This window comes from Micropterus dolomieu, linkage group LG19 (genome assembly GCF_021292245.1).
Source record: "Micropterus dolomieu isolate WLL.071019.BEF.003 ecotype Adirondacks linkage group LG19, ASM2129224v1, whole genome shotgun sequence".
NCBI classification, from domain to species: Eukaryota; Metazoa; Chordata; class Actinopteri; order Centrarchiformes; family Centrarchidae; genus Micropterus; species Micropterus dolomieu.
In genome coordinates, this window is record NC_060168.1 from 20,644,361 (window position 1) to 20,664,596 (window position 20,236).

Genomic DNA, 20,236 nt, shown 5'->3' on the forward strand with positions numbered 1-20,236 from the left:
ACCCAATTTATTAACCAAAAGGGTCAGACCATGTGGTTCAGCCACCACACAGTTAGTCTATTAATTTTCCTTTATTTAATCAAATCTCTTGGTGATTGTTTAAAGATCACTGCCCAGGTCCCAATTTTCATCTCAAATGATCCAAAATGTAATAATATTGTAATACCTTACAATCCCCGTTGGGAAGTGATGATTTTACGGGCACCTCTCTACAGGGAGGTCAGAGCACAGTGCAAGGGACAAGGCAGCACTTGTACATCTGCAGCAGAGTCGGCATCTTGTTCAAGAAATGCTTGCTCAGGTGTTAGAGCTAACCTTTAACTCGCCATTCCTATTGGGACGCTCAGTTAGCAGCCGGATTTTCTTCAGCATTACAGAGACTGTGCTTCCTGTACAGATGTGTGATTCTGTCTCATATGTCGGCTGTTGAGATTAACATTATTGCAGTTCCTGTACTCTAAATTGTACCACATACTGTAGTTTTGAATTCCCAATATCCTCAGTATGCACTTACTGTTAGGAGGGGGTTGAACCCTGGTTTAATCGTGTTTATCCGAAATTGTGTCTCCAGACCACTGAGTGTACTGTTTTTGAAAGGTTCTATGCAATTGTTGTTGTTGCAAGTATTGTAATGCTTTTTTGTTTTCTAGACACTCTGTACTTTGTGTTTGGTATGGTCATTCTTTTATTAAAAATGTAATATAATAAGCAGAGTTAAGCTATTGACATCACTTTCACCAAGTGAGAAATGGAAAACCACATGGCCTAAAACCATATGTCCCCTCTTCCATACTGGAAAATCCACCAAGACAGGCTTTTCCATGCAGCATTCAGCATTTTGTGCAGTTCAGGAATTTGTAGGTTGTTCTCAGACTCTGTAGCGAGAAACCCTTTACAGGATGGAAGGAGTGACTAGAATAGATGACATCCTGTGAAAGTGTGCTGCCTCTGCATCTATACACACCTCTTTAGAGATTCACACTTTCCATGCAGTTCAACTCCGCCACAACAGTGACCTGTGAAATGCACTGCTAGGTTTTGTAATGGCTCGGGTGCTAACTTAAAACTTGCACTGCACTGCATTTTGCTGCTGGTGGGTAGAACTTTTTCATATTACTTCTAATTCCTTATATCAGTCACCAGGTTAAAGTTATTTGTAACTCAAACCTTTAGGTTTTGGCGCATCCAGTGATTACTTAAAAAAAACAGGTCAAGGTTTAAACTACATTTGCATTTTAATAGGACAATTACTATAAGTTTTCATTCCAGTTCCACTACAAAACCTGGAAACTTACATTGGTCTAAATTAAATTTTATACAGTATAAACATCAAATGGCAGACTGAGAGCTGTGTAACCTATCATAGTGAATAGTCTACAATCATTTGTGTCAAAGTTTTATTGTCGTTGTGAGGTAGTGCCTATATTTTCAACAAAGTTTCAAGAGTTTAACATACGAATCATATACCACGTTGGAAATGAATAGGAAACAATAGCTGCCTGGAAAGGACATTAAAATTCAAGTGGAAATTCTGCAGCATGCTTTGAAAAAATTTTCAGCAGGAAAATAAAATGTACATGATTTGTGATTAAGGAGTTAATTAAGGTGTGGTCCTTAAATAATCCGATGTTGACGCTGAATTTGCTTCACACAAAGACGATAATCTTTTACCACTGAAAACATCAGTCAGTTTTGATTTTTAGTTTCTTCGCTATTATTTTCATTACAGACCATCTTTAGTGGTAACCTGCATCTTCAGTGGTCCAGTTTCTTGTGGCTTAGCATTATGAGAAAATGCATTTTAGCTATGTGGTTTCTTGTCATCTAGAAATCGAAAACCATAGTGGTGTAGACTGCGCTAGATTGCAAAATGCAGTAGGTTTTGCACTTTACAACAAATAGGAAAAAGTTTGATTTCTGAGTAGCCCATGGAGGATCTTTTTGGGTTTGCCAGAAGAGAACTTTGCTGTGTTAATACTGGTGATGAATCTGGGTACTTTTAACTTGTTAAAGTTCACCTGGTCACCAGAGTAATTCTGACTCAAAACATCTGGAGTCAGAATTAATAATTACGATTTTTTTTAGGACTAAAATGCACATCTTTCCTTTACACCATTTTAAAATACTCTGCATTTTCATGCAGAAATTATCCAAACTGGGACATGCACACAGTAGAGCTGTGTAACCCAACTCTGAACACATTTTTGTTTCAGTCTGGATTTTTTAGTCTAATGTGTTTATCTTCTTTATTTCTAACTAACTCCTGAAATGGGGCTAATGCAAGAAAAACATAAAGAGAAGAAATATTTTAGATTAAATATCAAAGTTTCATTTCACAGCCATACAACTCCATTTACATCAATAAATACAGAACAACCATTCACAATACTGCCAAAGCAATAACAAAATGATATGTGATTTAATAAATTATAGTTTAGGAATGTGGTCTTCTGAAATCCACAAAAAAAAAATCAAAAGAAAGCATTAGTTTCCAGTCCATTTATAAGTGTTCTCAGTAGCTTCCATCCACCTAATGAGTTCCCACTCTTCAGCTTAGGTCCATGTATGTGCTGATATAGGACTCCTACAGTTTGTACATCCCAAAGGTTGTTGCACCATCCTTGTAGTCCACCAGTGAGAGGTCGTGTACCCAGACACTGAGCTGGTGTCCTTTCTCCAGTGTAATCACATCTCCCTGCGTGACTGTGCACAGGCGTGGGACTGGCGGAGACCCACGGTGGTCGTCCAGATTGCAGTAGCCCTGCATCACGTCCTTCTCCTCTCCTGTCTCTGTCTTCCTCAGCTTGATAATGCTGGTCAGTGGGACCTTAGAGTCACCCTTGGAGAAGGTCACCCTGGAGTAGACATAGTAGTCACCAGTCTCCAGGATCGTCAACCAACTGTTGCGGTAGTAGTTGATGTTTCTAAGTAACGAGTGGTCGATGGCCCACTGGAGATAACCCTCTGGAGAGGGAGAATTTTAAGCATCATTACTGAGTATACTATTTACTTCTAAATAAAGTTTACTTATTGCAATGAAAAAAAATCCAAAATATAATTTCAGTAGTTTCTTACCGGCAGATTTCTTTGATTTGCTTGATTTGTCAACTAGCATGCGTGCCGCGGCTCTATAGGATGTTTCTTGCTTGTCTGATGAGAGAAAAGCAGCTGCCGGAGAAGAGAACAAACTACTGGTCAAATATGTTGTTGAGACTGGATTTTTGTATCTTAATGTATAGAATTATTTTCAGGAATAAATAAATGAAATTAATGCACCTTTTCCATCAGTTGAGGGAACGTCTCCCTGTAGGGATGAAAAAAGTCAAATCAGGAACAGAAAAATATTGAATGTAGATTGTCTTACGACACTTAAGAAAGATAGATATAGATATTATTTCAAATCATCTTTCCATTTGTTTACTCAAAATGCTCATCCTACAATGAGACATTATGCTGTGAAATTCACACCTCACCTATTTGTGAGCATTTCCTGTGCAAGGTGTCAAATGCCTTGACTGTGTGTGTGTGTGTGTGTGTGTGTGTGTGTGTGTGTGTAAATATATATATATATATATATATTATTTACACAGCGCAAACTGTGAACCATCAGAAGATTTAAACAGGTCTATTTACATACTCTAATGTAAGCAAACCCATATACAGTGGCACATGCTTTATGTTTTAGAATGAAACTTAATTAAAATTGAAACGAGCTTTAATAGTAATTTTTTAATAAAATAAAGTTTAATTTGAAGTTTAATAGTAGTAGTAGATTTTTTTTTAAAATAACAATATGGCTTCTTTTTCATAGTAAAATGTTTTAACTTGTAATGGCTTGGAAGATTACTGTATAATTTCTGTAATAATACATGCAGCAGTGCCACCAACTATTAATACATCTGAACTCTACTTAGTGAAAATTCTCATCTATAAGGGTAAATGTTTACCAGTTTGCCATAGTGGTACAGATAGATGAATCCTCCAACCGACAGAAATAAATGCAGCAACACTACACCAACCAAAAACCGGATGAGCGACTTGCTGTGGCCTTGTGATGGAAGTGGAGCCGGGATGAGGACCGGGTGGGACCTGCTGAGGCGCGGAGGCACTGGTGGTGCAGCTAGGCTGGTCTGGTAAGTGTTGATCATGGTGGAGAGGAGTGGTGAAACCTAGAGAGGCCTGCCGTCCGTGACATGCCATGCACTTCTGAAGTACTGCTCTCTCAAGCAACTGAGTTTTTCTCTTTCTACTTCCTGGAAGCTCTGAACTCTTCCTCATGCAGATCAGTGTGAGATGTGACCTTTATTGAAGGCATGCAGATGAGTGCTGTCTTTGCATTTCTTTCTTCCGTTCTGTCAAATGATGTCCCTAAATCCCACACAATGCCATGTGGCCTTGGATTACTCAGTATTTCTTTTTTATTTTTTTTTTGTATTTCTATGTCAATTAGGCAATACTAATTTTAGCCAATGAAAAATAATTTCCCATGACGTTTAGTAGATAATGTAGCACACCATATAGTACCATAATAGTATTTGAATTAGACCACATTATACAGAGCATACTCAAAGGCCTATATTGAGTGTTCACTGGTATTTTCACACAGTTTTAATGCTGTGGGTATTCTCGGAGACACTCACCCAATCAAACCAAATGACCACAGCAGCTGCAAATAGATATGATTATAAAATAACTACACATTTCCTTTGATCAACTTCAATGTAATCGCTAGGCAACCTCTAAAAATACAGTAAGTTGGCTATATGACTATAGGGGAGCACTATGCAGTCCAAAAACAGCCAAGCTGCCGTTTAAGTTTTCACAATATTGGTTTGAATATGGCAGTTATTCATTTCATAGGGAAATCAGAACAAGTGGCCTATACAATTACCAAATTCCAGATTAACATAGCTGAAAGCTTGCTGAATTTTCAGATACATGACGAGGTCTTAAATCTTTGATAATGACCACAGTTTATGTTGTTTGCTTGGATGTGGTGGCGCATTCGCCGGGAGTGAGACCCACTAATGTTTTTCATTGTACCCACACAGCCTGGATGAGCTAATGTGAAAGGTTTTTTATGTGGCATATCCACTTAGTAGGTCACAGAGTGCTGCATAATGGCATAAGGTCACATAGCAGATACAACCTTGCTGTTGTGATAAATATAATGAAGTTGTTGTTAGTCAGTTCTGCGAAGGCCAATATAGCACCAACACAATACTTGCATGAGGTACCCAGTGGGTAGAAAACCACCCAAGACAATGGATGTTTGACCCGGTGTTAGTTAGTATTTATGTTTATTGCATGGTTGTTAACTGTTAAAATCTGCTCTAAGTCTTTTTAAACGTACATGTCACTTGATTTCAATTTAATTTGGGTAAATAACTCAACAGTAATTAGTTTACCCAACACTGCATTAGTGCTATAGTGACCCAGATTGGGTGAACTTTTAAACCTATGATTTTTAGCGTGGTTTTATAGTGCATTGTTTTGTCCATTGTTTCTCCAAAGTATGTGTTACATATTCTATACTATGTATACTGTTTATAGTTATGGTAATGCAACCACTAGGAGAAGACTGCAGATGTTCGTATAAATGGCATGTTTCATGTAGACATTTTGAGCTGGCTCGTAGCTTCCCCTAGTGGATCAAATATTCTCAACTCTAAATATACAATATATATATACAGAGTATACATATGTACATAAATAACCACACTGAATATACTAAATTTCTATACCAAATCGTAGAATCCACTTTATTGAAAGTCTTTTGCCTGTGGTGGCAAACAATATGTGATCATTTTATATGTGATCATTTTATTAATAACATATAAAGTAATGTTTTTTGTTTTATCAGTATCTATATGTATATATGTGAATTGATGCTCTTTCTCTTCTTTAAATAGCATATAACCCAGTATTATATTGTACTAATAACTATTTAATTCAATACTCCTGTTTGCTGTGGTTGCTGTTTATTGTGGAAAATGTATAAAATCAAAAAACAGGATGGTACTTCTCTCTCTCAGAGAACTAAGGACAACTTTAACTTGGTCAAACACAGAAATGCATACATGGTACTGTTGTACCACCCGCTTTATGAAAGAGTTGACAGTGACATCTATCTTCATATGTAAAATCAATAGCAGGGTGTTGAGGGATAGATGGAAAATGTGTGTCTTTTAGTTGCACTTTGGGTTCTGGACAATAAATTGTTCACAGTCTGCCAGATGAAAAAGATGAAAAGCTTTTATGGAGTGTAGTGGACAATGAGAGTGTGGCGGTCATTGTGCCGGCTGCTGAGGATCTGAGGTTGTGAAGAGGCTTGTCTGTGGACACCAGAGACCTGTGTCCTGTGCTGCTCTCCTTGAACAGACTGGGGTTCCCCGCTGCACTTCATGAAGGCCACAAAGCATCCATAAAACTGTGTAAAAGCATAAAAGACTATCATTTCAAGTAAGCATGAATCTGGTGATTGTCGGGTTAAAAGAAGCCAAGACATCAAGTTAAAAATGAATTCATTTGATTGACAGAATGTCAGTGCTACCCTACAGCCCTGCCGTCTAGTGTGCCATCTAGTGTGCTGCATGTAGCACCTGGGAAGTAAAAGTGAAGAGACACTGAAAGTGTCGGTGAAATAACTGAGACTGAGCTGTATCTTCAGTGTCGCAGGGTGCCATTGAGTTCTCCTCTAAAACACTGTCAGTATTTACCGCCTAACTTTATTTTTAGATAGTGCTGAGCAGTTGTATATAGTTCAACCAACAGACCTTGCTTAATATACTTTAAATGCAAAGGAGACAGTGATTCTGGGTCATCGTTCATCACCTCCCTGCCCTCAGCTCTCACCTGGTTGTTAAAAAACCCGTAGATGATGGGGTTGACGACAGTGCTGAACTTAGCCAGGATGGAGGGCACCACACTAGCCAAAGGAGTGACCAGTCCTGACCTACCAAAGGTAGCCATCAACGCCATGATGCCATAGGGCATCCAGCACAGCATGTAGCAGGACACCATGGACAACACCATCACCAAAACGTGTTGCTCTCTGCGCTGAGCTGCCTGCAAATTGATTTTACCCACCTGGAGACATGGAGGAGGAGGAGGAGGAGGACAATAATTTTACCGAAATACCATAGTTAAAGAAAAGGCATGGATCATGTTAGTGTCATTTGCAACACAGACTCTCACCTAAGGAAGGTGTAGCTGGGTATAGGAAAGGTAGATTGGGTAGGTTTGTATCCCTGCCCCACATGCATTTCTGTGTTTTTATTTTGATTTCCTGTCCCATGTTATGTTGCATCCCTTACCTCAGTTTGTTCTGTGAGTGAGTACTTGTAAGAAGTAATTGTAACATATCTTTTTTTTTATGTGTGTCATCCAGTGGTAGTATCAAAAAGACAGTGTGATACACAGCAATGCATGCTGATACTATCATCCATTGCTCCTAGAGGGTTTGTATAAATTACCCTGGTTATGCTAACAGTGTTATTATTTCACAGTTTGGACACTCTTCTCCCCAGAGCCACGAACGGTTCCTCATGACAGGTAAACTGAACTGAATGTATAAAATCAGCACCAGTACCACTTTAAAATCAATGACCAACATTGCTCCATCTCTGTCAAGTTTGTGCTTTTTTTATCAATTGTAAAACAATGGTAAAAAATTGTTATTGTTAATAATTATTATCTATGTATCAAGGTTACACACTGGTGTAAATTTATTCAAAAAACAATTAGCTACAAGACTGGGAAGACTTGTGGTATAATTTGTGAATTAATGCTGGAATTAGTAAATATGTAGACATGTAAGACACACGTAAGACTCAGTAATGGTACAAGTACAGTAACCATAGAAACATTCATTAAAAAATACTGCATGGCTACTAAAGATGCTGCGGCATGTTTTATTACATCTTCCCTGCTGGTTTCTCCTGATGGCCTGTAGCTGTGAGCTAAAATTAGCTCAGATAACCATATATCATGAGCCAAGAAGTTATCTTGCCTGTGACGCTCATCTTGCTGCTTCATGAATAAATGGCAACAAAAGCCCTGCCCTTTCTCTCACACTCAATTACATTTCACCTTGTATGGTATTTGGTCATAAACTTTGTTGCTTTGTCTCCTCGGCCCCCTATAATGTAACAACTGTTCTCAAATGTTCAATCAGTGGTGATTTCTGCATTTCTGAACTTTTGTTCTGTTTTGAATATACCCCAAAAAAAGTATCACATTTTGATTTTGATAGCAACATATGACAGATACATTCATGGAGTGCTGCAGAATTGTGTTCCAAAATTAATTAAAATACATATATATATATAATATGAAGTTTTGTTTTGAAATAAAATTATATGTTTTTATTAGGAAATATGTTCATTGTCAATTCAGCAAGACACAATTATGGAACAGTAAATCTCAAAGTATGTGTGAGTTCGTATAAGAATCTTCCATGAATGGAATCTAAATGTGATGCTGTCATGCAGAGAAAAAAGTCATCTTTTGGTCTGACGTGTCAATGTAAGCCACCCTCGGGAAGTCAGCAGAAGCTCCACAGACTGATTGATCCAGGCGAGGCCCTCAGTAGGAAGGCAAAGGGTGCACAGCAGAACCCAGATTCAACAGTGCAGTAAGGAAGTCTGCAAAGCCCCTCTCTACTCTGACTCCCTCATTTGCACAGAGTAAAAGGAAGGGGAAAAAAGCAGGTATCCAATAGTAACGGGTTGCTTCCACAATCTAAAAATACATTTGATGTGATTCATTGATAGGAGTAATAGATACAAAGAGCATGAAGGTACCTAACAGAAATTGGGAGCCCTTAATTATCAATTATTTGTGTGAGTGGCAAGTTTATGTGAGCCCCAAGGTGGGGATGAGCCACTGGAAACTGCATGGGTCATTGCCCTTGAATGCACCTATTCACTCCCCTGAAGATTTTGCCCATCATTCCTTCTCCTGCTGGATTGGTTGTAAGATTGTAAACAGGTAGCTGTGGCTTCTACGATTATCTGTCTTGATACTCGTTAAAATCTTCTTGAAAACACATGACCAAGTGTTATTGGGAGTCTGACAGCCATCACTCAACCTCTGAGACACAATATCGATAGCCACAACAGAGCCCTCTTTAGCAGAGCTATAAAGGCTTCATGGCTGAGCAGATGGATGTGGCGAAAGGCAGCACATTATCCGTAGAACATGACAGCTATTTGCAAGCAATCTATGCCATATGTGCTTTATGCTAAACCTTTGTGTTTACTGTCAGGGAATTGTTCCTGGAGATAATGTAAGTGGAGATACAATGTGTCCAGCCATTCCAGAAAAAGGTGGACAAGTGAACCACTGTTGACTAAAAAAGGAAAATGCCTCTGTCAAGCAGAACATTAAGCATCTCGGAGCCCTTCAAGGTGGATTTACTGGGAAATCTCACTCAAAGCATGAGAGACATAATTAAAAACACATTTCCTAATTGTATGCAAAGATACGGTGTTTGCATAATGGTACAGGTATCTAAATGTAGATCTAGGTCATCTTAATAACCACTTTTTATAATATCAGCAAAAGAAGTGGTTAATTGTTTTAAAAAATCTTAAAATTGATGATTTTTCTTTTTTTGTCAGTGAATATGTAAATCATGTAAACAGTTTTCACTACTTGATGTGTAAACAGCATACTATATCTGGTGTTTGTTAGTAAAAACAGCATGCCCTTGTTAACAATGTAACAGATTAGTATGAACTCACCCTCCTGATTGCAACCAGGATTCGGCCATAAGAGTAGACCATGAGTAGAAGGGGCAGCAGCAGGCAGAAGATGAAAAGACACAACACATATGAGACGCTCGTGGGTGAACGGAGGTGCCACTGGACGGAACACGTGGTACCGGGTCCTTCGGGCCCGTAGCTGCTCCAACCCAGAAAGGGAGGCAAGGTCCAGAGGAGAGAGTACAGCCAGGAGCCTACGACACAGAGCCATGCTTTCCTGAAGTCTGAGATGTCATCCGTCGAGGAATGCAGCACGGTGGTGTAGCGCTCATAGGAGAGAACAGAGAGGGACACCAGGGACACAATCCCTGAAAGAGCAAGAGAGGAGAAGACATACAACATACTCATCACAAGTTATCAGAATGCAATGTGTGAAACCAATTCTTACTGAATGATTACTGGAAAGGAAGCAGCTTCATAAAAAACTCCAAAGTAGATGCTAATTGTCAAAAATGATGTGTTATATTTTCAACAGAATATGTAATGTCCTTCCTAATATAAACATTCAGTGTGCTTTTTGTTTACTATAGGGGTAACCATTTACTTTATTCTACGTCAGTATCACGATACTAGATCCTTGTGACAATCTGCTGCTATGTATGTGAGCATGATACAATATGCGTTATGTAAGTCTGCTGTCACAATGTGTTGATCAGCATTAGACATGTAGACATTGCAGACCTTATTGAAGACCAACTCTGTGACTGACTGCATTTCACTTGAATGTGAAAGCGCTTTTTTCTGTTATTGAGACAGAACAGCCATGAGACCTTCAAAGAAAGATCCTGCCTCACTTATGTTGAGGTGTTGCCATTTGTTTTATTTTTTAGCCATATCAATACATGTCCGATGGCAATGTTGGTCTGTCAGTCAGTTCACCACTTTCATGTAGACTTAAATACCTGCACAACTATTATAATATTACAATATTTGATGGATTGCCATGACATTTTGTGCAGGCACTCATGGTTCCCACATACTAAATCCTAGTGACTTTGGTGATCCCTGTCTTTCCCCATTATGCCCCACCATCAGGTTTAACTTCTCAACAACTGCATGACTGTTCGCCATGACATTTGGATCCTGCATTCAAGTTCCCCTCAGGATGAACCTTTCGATACCTTTATGGTAGCAGTACTTCAGTCAATACTTTTTGTAACCAGATTGCAGCAAAAAGGACTATTTGTAGGGGAGACCGGGCATGGTTGTAACACTTTTTGCTTCAGCAACTATAAATCGCTGAATTTTTTAGCTAGAGTTCTCAAACTTTTATACAAAGTACCCACATTTGTTCACTACAAATGGCACCAATTCAGTCCTCTACAAGAATATCACAGACCTCTTGAGTTGATGTCAAATGCATTGTGTTCAATTGTTACAACCTACCCCAATACCGGGGTAGGTTGTAACAATAAGACAAAAGAAGCAGAAAGAAATGCCACACTGCATGATATGCTTCAAAAACAGGTAGTGAAATAAAAGAACAATGTTTCTCTCTCACTGCAACAGACTTAGTCCGATGACTCAAGCACATGTATGTGTATGTAAATTTATCTGTAGAATAAACTTACTTAACACTATACTTAATAAATACTACTACAATGTACTTTATTAAAATCTAATATAAGTCAAACAATTTTATCTGCAATAGTATAGATACTAAACAACATATAGTCTTGGTCAAAAAATTTACTTTCTGACCTCAAAATCTGTTTAATAATTGTGTCTATTTCCAGCCTTGATAACCACCGGGTCGGGGAGGAAGTAGGAAAATACTGAAATGATCACATAACTCCTATCTTATCTTTAATTGGTGGAATTGGTGTTATTACAACTGTTACAACCATACCCGGTCTCCCTGTGGTTTTGCTTGCAGCAACACACTAAAAGAAAGAGAAGAGCATGCATTTTTTTTCCCTTATGTGCCTGCACTTTAAACTGTATTTCTAAAAGGCCTGCACGCCTGATTTTAACAGCCGCTCACCTTCAGCTGCGGTCTCAGGCACGTTCCTCACCGTTACAAGTTTATTACCACAAGCTTGGCTTTCGTTGGTTTCATATTCTGGTATCATTTAACACTTCTCTGTACATTTTATATTTGCTATTCACATCACATCAATTAAAGCTTTTGTTGCGCAGCAGAGATCCGCTGATTTTAATCTCAGAGCCTCCGGCTGCAGCTGCGGCTGCTTCAGGTATGGTTGGTCTGATCGGCTGGACGTGCAGCCTCTCTCTTCCTCTGTTTGTGAGTCTTTAGTGTAGTTAAGTGACTTGTTTAAACAGACTCCTTACTCGATTTATAATTGTTACTGTCGTTTTTTAGGAGGTTTGCGACTCACCAATAAAGGAAAACGCACTTATGGAGATCTTTCACTTCAGTTTATTGATCGAAAGTTAACAAAATAATTGTTTATTTGTTTATAAAGTTGTTTACTTTCAACCCATGGATCAAAAATAACCTTAAATTCGTTTCCCACAACTTATTTGGTATCTAAACGATTTCACTCCTCTCTCATTCGAATATAAAAAAAGCTGTATAGTCTTTCCCAATATATTACTACCCGTGAGGATGACCTAATTAGGATGAAGTGGATCTGATACCATTTCCCAATACTTTTATGTAACAGTTATTTGAAACAGGAAAAAAATAAAATAGATATCCTTGTTTGTCCATAACAACAATAAAAATAATAATAGGCTAAATCAACTACTATGGCTTCAACAGGTGGCATTTTATGCAAGGTATCTTCTTGAATGCCACCTGTTGATACTGTATTGGTATCGGTATCACTTTAAAGGTACTGGTTTTGGTACTGGTATCATAAAATTTTCAACGATACCCAACCCTATGATTCCCTTAGGCCTACTTTTCATATAGCGCCAACATCTGATCAAAATTGAATCCCAAAATTGAATTCCAATCAGCCTTGACTCCTAACTCTCTAAATTTATCATCCACTTTCCTACATTCAACACAACTGGGTGGAAACGAGAGTAAACAGAAAAAAAAGTTCTATATTTGACCTCACTGCACATATGTTACTCACCAAAGAGGGAATTGGCGAACCCGTACCACTTGCAGCCATAATCTCCAATGAGCCACCTCCCGTGCACACTGGCGGCGAAACTGAAGGGTGTCCCGAAAACGCACACGAGGGTGTCGCTCAGACTGATGTTCAACAGGATGAGATTGATGGGCGTCCAGAGGGAGCGAAACTTTGCGAAGATAAGAAGAGCGAAGAAGTTGCCGAGGAATCCCGCTACTAAAATGAAGCCGAGGCATACTGCCACCACCGTGTGGCCGGTCCGGCTCAACTCGCCGGGTCTCTGGGGAGCCGGGGAGTCCCACAGGGTGGCATCGGTGCTGACGCTGGAGCTGCGGAGAGAGCTGTCTGTGGTGCTGAAATTGCAACCGCGTATGTGGACGACCATAGCACTGACAAGAGAGCAGGAGGCTGTGGAGGAGCTGGACACAAAAACAGGGAGAAGCACAGTCCTGCACAGCCCCAGTACTGCTTTGAGTCCTGTCAACTTTATACCTGTACCCCTGTAATGTATGTAAATACCCCACCCCTTCTCCCCTGCCCCACACAAGCACTCATTGTTTTTCTTTCTTTTCTCTTTTACTTTCTTACCATCTCTCTGCTTATTATAATTCGTCCCTTTGATCACAATGGCCAGTGTGAAAACAGTAAATCCTCCAAATGTATTGCTTTCCAGCTGCAAATGCAATGCCTTTCAAGGCGCTGTGCTGGGTTTATTTTGAGACGTGAATCAAATTCTCTACTCACACCGAGTTCCATTGGATTTTAGGATTTTTCAGTGCAGATTAAGCGATTGTCCAAAATGAAGTTCTAATTTCACAGTCACACTTGGATTTTCTGCTCCAGAAATACAAACTTTGGTTGCATGCTTTTGCTAAGCTGTGCGTTTCACATTCACAGTTGCCCCTGTCTATAGCTGCATACAGCTGGTTCAACTGAGCACAAAGCAAGTCACCAACAAAGAAAGTTTCACACCTCTTCAGCATTTTCTTTTATGCACAGCCTCCCATGCAATAAATTAACTTCCCTCATAGCTTTAAAGGACAATTCTAGAGTGTTTATGTTTAATGCTATTTGAATTAAATTAAGCATTTTCAAAATCCTTACAGGGAGCCTTTAGCTCCCTTTAATTTCTGCATTGTGTGCATTTATAGAGACTTGTAACTCACTTGAGTAAAAACATAAAACACTAATTTCCCTATCTGTTGTTCTGGCTTTATTATTTTTTCACCAAAAGACACAGATGAAAGGACACAAACTCATAACTGATAACACATTAAATAAAATCTTTATTATTTTAATTTGACACAGGCACACTGCACATCTGATCTCCTGGTCTATCAGTGTGTGTTTATATAAAATGCTGAGGAGAGAAGCACTGTTGCAACTGAGAAGACAAGATGTTCTCTCTGTAACCATTACAGTGGCTACATGCCTGGAGGGACTGACGTCATGAGGCTCTGCCATGGCAGGGAAGATCTCACTAAATCTAAAATCTCACTTGCTTCAGTCACTGGTGTCACTTGGCTTGTTGAAAGCTTGATAGTAATCAATGTAGACCCAATCCCCTCATCCTATCCATATGAGCCACAGATCAGCCTGATTATGCCAGCACACAAGGGAGAAAGTGAAGTGGTATAATAGTTTCAAGCCATGGCTGCTTAATTCTTCTTTTTAAAATGTTTTAAAAAAAGATTCTTTAATTGTCAATGAGAAACCACTTTTACTCCATAGTTGCTGCAGCTTCTTTTGCACCTGATTCTGGCTTTTTTTACACCACTGATTCCATGTGTGAACTCTATTGTCACGGATTTGGGTTGTTTGGTATGTGTTTTGGACTTGTTTTCTGTGTTCATTCCCTGCCCTTGTGGTTGCTGTTCTCTGTAGTATGTTTTACTTTTATGATTTGTTTGTTAATCATGTTTCCTTGTAATTTTGAGTTTTACTAGTGTTCTGGTCTTGTTTTGCTGTCTGTGTTCTTTGCTTTGATAGGTTTTGTTAGCAATGCACTAAAGTCCTCTGTGTTATGTTTTATTTTGTGATTTCATGCCTTGTGTATTATGTGAACTTTACTTCCTGTTTTCATTTGTGGTTTTGTCAGCCTCATGTGTCACTGTCACACTTCCTGTGTTGGCTGTCTCTGGCTGCTTTTGCACCAACTTATCCTTGGGTTACAATGAAATAGGCCATTTGGACGTGTGAAGAGGTACAATAGTGAACATACTGGTGAACAGAGAGTGTTCATGATGAAGAGTGTGTGTCCTCAAAAACAGCTTGTGTATAGTATAGACTCATTTGAAGCTCACCTAGTCCTGACACTTTCTGCTGATAAAATTTCCATTCAAGAATTCACTGGGTGACACTAATGTAGCTCTAAGGGGCTTCTATGTAGATTTCCAACAGCAGCAGATCTCTATTGGACCACAAAATAACATACAAAGTACATTTGTTCCTGGATGGTGACTTTGAGGGGATAATATTGGCTACTGTATAAATAAAATTATATCCAACATGATCAACATTGAACTAATCCGTAGGGCATGATTAAAGCACTTACAGGAATAAATCCAGACAAACAATATAATGTAACCATGACATTGCAGCCATTTTCCCCAAAGAACGTTTTATTTCATAAATGCCATTTTTTGTCATCAAGTCTCTGTCTGTCAATCAAGACAAACCTAGCAGAGACAGTATATGATTGGCTGTCTGTTCATTGAGACCAAAGCATTTAGTAACTGTTCAGTAAATTTATTTATGCATGTGATTATTCATTTCATGAGGTCTCATTTATTTATTCAATATTGAGAACCACGGGCTTCCACAATTTCAATAACTAAATTTAAAGATAAATCATTATGTAGAGGTGGAAGTATCCAAATGATTTACTTAAGTAAAAGTAGCAATACCAAACTATAAAAACAAGTACAAATAAACAGTCCTGCATTCAAAATCTTACTTCAGTAAAAGTACAGAAGTATTAGCAACAAAATGTACTTAAAGTATCAAAAATGAAATTAGATTTTTATACAGAATTTCCCTTGTCAGCATTATATTATTACATTTTTGGATCAGTATTGATACATTAACATGTAAGCAGTAGGGTCATTTAATGTTGTACTTAAGCAATGTAAAGCTTTTTTAATTACTTAATATTATTAGTAGTAGTTTAATCTATAATACTGCACCATATTAAATTGATCATAAATGTTAATGTGAAACGTCAATAGTAGGCCTAAATATAGCTCTCAGATACATGTATTGGAGTAAAACGTACAATATTTCCCTCTGAAATGTAGTAGAGCGGAAATATAAAGTTGCATAATATGAAAATACACAAGGAAAGTGCAAGTATGTAAAAATTTTACTTAAGTTCAATACTTGAGTAAAGTACTTTCCACCAGTGATCACATGTCTTTATGTATTTGTATATCAAACATCTTGTACAGTACATCATCATACTCATGCTCATGATGCCCATTACTTTACAAAGCCGGTATAGTTTTTGATATTTTTTTACTTTAGAGATATTTCACATTATGAATATATTAACTAGCTATTTGTGTTCAACTTTGAGTGATGGTTGTATCTGCTCACATTCATTTTTTGTACAAACTTCGAAGATGGCTGTAAGTTTAAAATTACAGAAAACAAGTCATTAACATAACATCACAGTCCTTCATTTTTTTGTTCATTTGGATATATAAAATATTCTCATAGCTGGTAAAAATGCATCTAGGTGAACTGTAGACAGCTATTAACATGTATTTATACACTCAAGAGGCTCACAATGTTCACATTTAATACTGGTCTATTTACTGGCATAGGCCCACTAAGAGAAGTGGCTGAAAAGGGCACAAGAAAATGCCCTTCATTCACCTCAACCACAAAGGGAGCAACAACATATATAGTGCTCTGAGATCTACAAGAGGAGTGACAAGAGTTGAAGAACAGGTTTGTCAGAGTGTTCCCTTCGAGAAAGGTTGTTCCAGTTGGTACATGCTGTGGTTGCTGAAGTCATTTCACTGACAAATGGAGTGAGCGGGGAGGGGAATGGAAGAGCTGCTGTTTCTTCTGTGTGTTGTCAGATCACACTCAGAGGCCTGTTTGACGGGAAAACATCTAACATCTACTGGAGTATACAGAAAGCAAGGTGGCTTTTCAAAGCCACAGGAATGCGGTGTAGTTGAAGCTGTGTTTGCTGGTGAAGTCGCTCGCTCTCTTCAATACCAGTACAAGTCCTTCTTGTCCAGACGCCGTCCTGACAGAGAGGAGGCAAAAGATTAATGATTTCTAAGCAGCACTAATGGATGTACATCTTTCTCTTTTAACCCAACCAGTCAAGGCAGTTGGCCAACCACCCAGACATTGGTTCTGCTCAGGATTTCTGCCTGTTAAAAGGTAGCACTGTTGTCACGTGCTTGTTCATGGCGGGACTTGTTGGGTCTCTGTAAATAATATTACATAGAGTACGATCTAGACCTGCTCTACATGAAAAGTGCAATTAGATAGTCACTAAAGTTTATTTATGACACCTTTCACAGACAAAGAGGGATCACAAAGTGCTTCACAGTAAAGAAGTGGTACTTTATGAATAGCACATAATTATGTTATTTTGAGTTAAGTTTTTAGATCACATGGACTTGTTGTTAATGCTTTCCAGTTACAACTCAGTTGGTACTTGTTGGGTATCTGATGCCACCATGGTCTCATTCCCAGGTCATCAAGTGCCCCTTGGCATCTCATACAGACCCACAAGGTAATCTTTAATGTCTGTATGAGACACAGCGGGCTGCCAGAAAGCCTTTAGGAAGTCAGGAGACATAATACATAATAAGTGCCAGAAAGTCCATATAATGAGGTGGTCATAGTGGATGGTTGGGCCAGACAAACACAGAGCTTTACCCAGAAGACTGAGCTTTGTGTCCCGTGTGAAACCAAAAGTCAAGAGTTACGTACTTATTTGAACACAAACCATGATCTTTTCCTAAACCTAACCAAGTAGCTTTGCTGCCTATGCCTAACCAAACTGGACAGTTTGACAACGATAACCACATGTTTAACAAAAAACATATACTGTACATATATAATGGGGACGTAATGTTGTTATAGGTTTAGCAACTGATTAAGCATTCTAGCAGTTTTCCAGGAATTTACTTTCACCCTTTAAGTTGGGGGATTATTTTATAAGTCAACACATAGCGGATATAAAAGGGTACTCCATCAAATGAGTGTTGCTTTTCCACTAAGTATGGGAATACTTATATAAAACAATGGTCAAAATTGATGCAGCAGATGTCGAGATATTTTTACTTTTAAGTCCCTAGTATGTGACCCAAAACCTACTAACCTACATTTCCCATAATGCAACTCAATACATGTTTTTGTTTGACCCTGCATGCCTGGTAAATGCCTATGGCTTTGAGACTCCACACCCTCCTGTTTCTTACTCAGGCTTTTTATAAACAATTTGAACTCTCAAGTTCAAGCCGAAATAACCACAATGACATCACCAGGAGTTATTTTGGAAAAGCTACTACATGGCCACAACAGACACAAAGTGTTTTAGCAAGTCGTGTAGTCCTTCCCATGGCTAATAACTTAACTCCCCTTAAACCAGGAAAATAATATTGAGGAGGTAGTCAGTATGCAGATACACAAATGTCTAGAAGCTCATCTTTAGATACTGATTTTAATTTTATTGTTTGGAAGACATTTTTTTATATAGCAGTTGAAGGCCTACCAGATTCATAGCCTACAGCAGGGTCCACGGACTCTCTAAATCCTTGTGGCATCTTCCAGCTGGGAAGCAGTTCTGGCTTGGAGGTGGAGGCCATACTGGGTACCATCTCACCACGGTCATTATGCAATAGGTTGAGCAGGGATGTGGCATACTGCTGTCCAGTAAGACTCAACCCTTCTGGGGACAGGGAGTAAGTGATGGGTTGCAATCCCGGGCCCTCTCCTGCCCTGGAAGTGAACGAGTGCCATGAGCCGGGAGCGTCGTCTGGAGGACTGAAGGGCAGGAGACGTCCTGCTACAGGAGGGACCTGTGACTCTGAGAAAGAGTCAACAGCACTCCCCTTGCAGGGACTAGTTTCCTCTGCAGAGGACAAAGAAAGAAGCCATGTAACGAGGATGAAAGGGATTTATTGTACCGTGTGTAGTCAGGTAGATCATACACTGTTGATTTTGTGTGCTTACCCAGTTTAACAGTTTTACGGGTTTTCTTTGTCTTCACTGCTGGGGCCTTGGTCTTGCAGACTGTGCTGAGTGCACGGTTGAAGTGAGCATCCACCATGCTGTTGGTGTCCCCATGGAAGTAAGTCAGGATGACACACCGAGAATGCTCCTCCACCTTCACAGCCATCGGACTGTCTGTTCTGTCCTCCATGGGTCAACTGACAACAGAGAAGAAACATGGTCATCAGAAAATGCTCCATATAGACATCATGTAATTAATCATGATTTACAATCTTGTATTTCACCTCAAGATTCATGCAACACCAGATTTGATATTTTTGCTGTTTTTAAACACAATATAACAGTTTAATCAGTAATCCGTATCACTCCACATTTTATTCACTTGCATACAGTGATGAAAAGGTTTTTATTTCTCTAAAACCCCTCAAAACATATTTCTCTTGCATGCCATTGATCATTATAACCCTTATTATTATTGCTGTTTTTAATTTCACTTTTCACATACTTTACATTATTTTACCTGAAGGATTTTGTTAGCAACCCTGTTCGTTTTAACTCATTACCGTTGCAAAGGCAAATTAAAACTAAATTCTTCTTCAGTAGAGTAGATTCCTATTTATCAGAAGATATTTAAACTTATCTTGCCCCAGATGACTCACGTCATGGAATGCTGGCATGTTTTTGAAGCTACTTATTAGTAGTTTCCCATAAAATATACGCACATTTTTTCCGCAAACCGAAACAGTAAGAGTGTAAAGCACACATTTCATTTTGGTCAGTTTCATGGCTCAGAAACTGTGTCTAGTATGAACATGTTTTGGGGGTTTACACTGCAAGATGTTTAAATCCGAGGCCAACAATGTGTCCTATTTTCCAAAACGTAATGTCAGACACTGAAGATAAAAACTGTATGAAGAAATAAAGTTAAAATTATCAGATTAATCTCTTCCATAATGCATATAAGTAAAAATGAACGCTTACCCTGTTGTAAATAAAGAACCAAACCATTGTGTCAGTTACATTTGAAGTAATTTGCTTCTCTTACCTGACCTGTTGATTGACCAGAAATTAGGGAGGACGTCCTTGCATTGACTGCTTGATCAAAGCTGATGTGTTCGCCTACATGAGCAGTATCCAAAAATATTGGAAAAAATGTCACTTGGCTTGAGTTTAAACATCAGAGTCGTTAGTTTTGAGGAAGCAGCTTCAGGTTTCTTTTCT

The 20,236-nt window shown here is 38.8% G+C and overlaps 2 protein-coding genes across 3 annotated transcripts; both read right to left on the bottom strand.

The window, feature by feature from the left end:
* Positions 1–1,216: 1,216 nt before the first annotated feature.
* On the bottom strand, positions 1,217–13,213 carry LOC123957760 (pinopsin-like). 2 transcript variants are annotated; one of them, XM_046030799.1, is made up of 5 exons: positions 12,815–13,213; positions 9,747–10,075; positions 3,277–3,304; positions 3,076–3,168; positions 1,217–2,964 (listed from the first exon to the last, which is right to left on the bottom strand). In XM_046030799.1, exons 1-5 carry the CDS (start codon positions 13,197–13,199, stop codon positions 2,585–2,587), a joined length of 1,215 nt encoding a protein of 404 aa, XP_045886755.1. In that variant the 5' UTR covers positions 13,200–13,213; the 3' UTR covers positions 1,217–2,584. The 2 variants fall into 2 exon arrangements, with proteins under 2 accessions (XP_045886755.1, XP_045886756.1); XM_046030800.1 differs by lacking the exons at positions 1,217–2,964; positions 3,076–3,168; positions 3,277–3,304 and adding exons at positions 5,965–6,430; positions 6,856–7,089.
* Positions 13,214–16,121: 2,908 nt separating this feature from the next.
* Positions 16,122–20,220, bottom strand: vgll1 (vestigial like family member 1). Its single transcript, XM_046030805.1, has 4 exons — positions 20,061–20,220; positions 19,016–19,212; positions 18,555–18,914; positions 16,122–17,072 (listed from the first exon to the last, which is right to left on the bottom strand). Exons 2-4 carry the CDS (start codon positions 19,203–19,205, stop codon positions 17,035–17,037), a joined length of 588 nt encoding a protein of 195 aa, XP_045886761.1. The 5' UTR covers positions 19,206–19,212; positions 20,061–20,220; the 3' UTR covers positions 16,122–17,034.
* Positions 20,221–20,236: the final 16 nt, after the last annotated feature.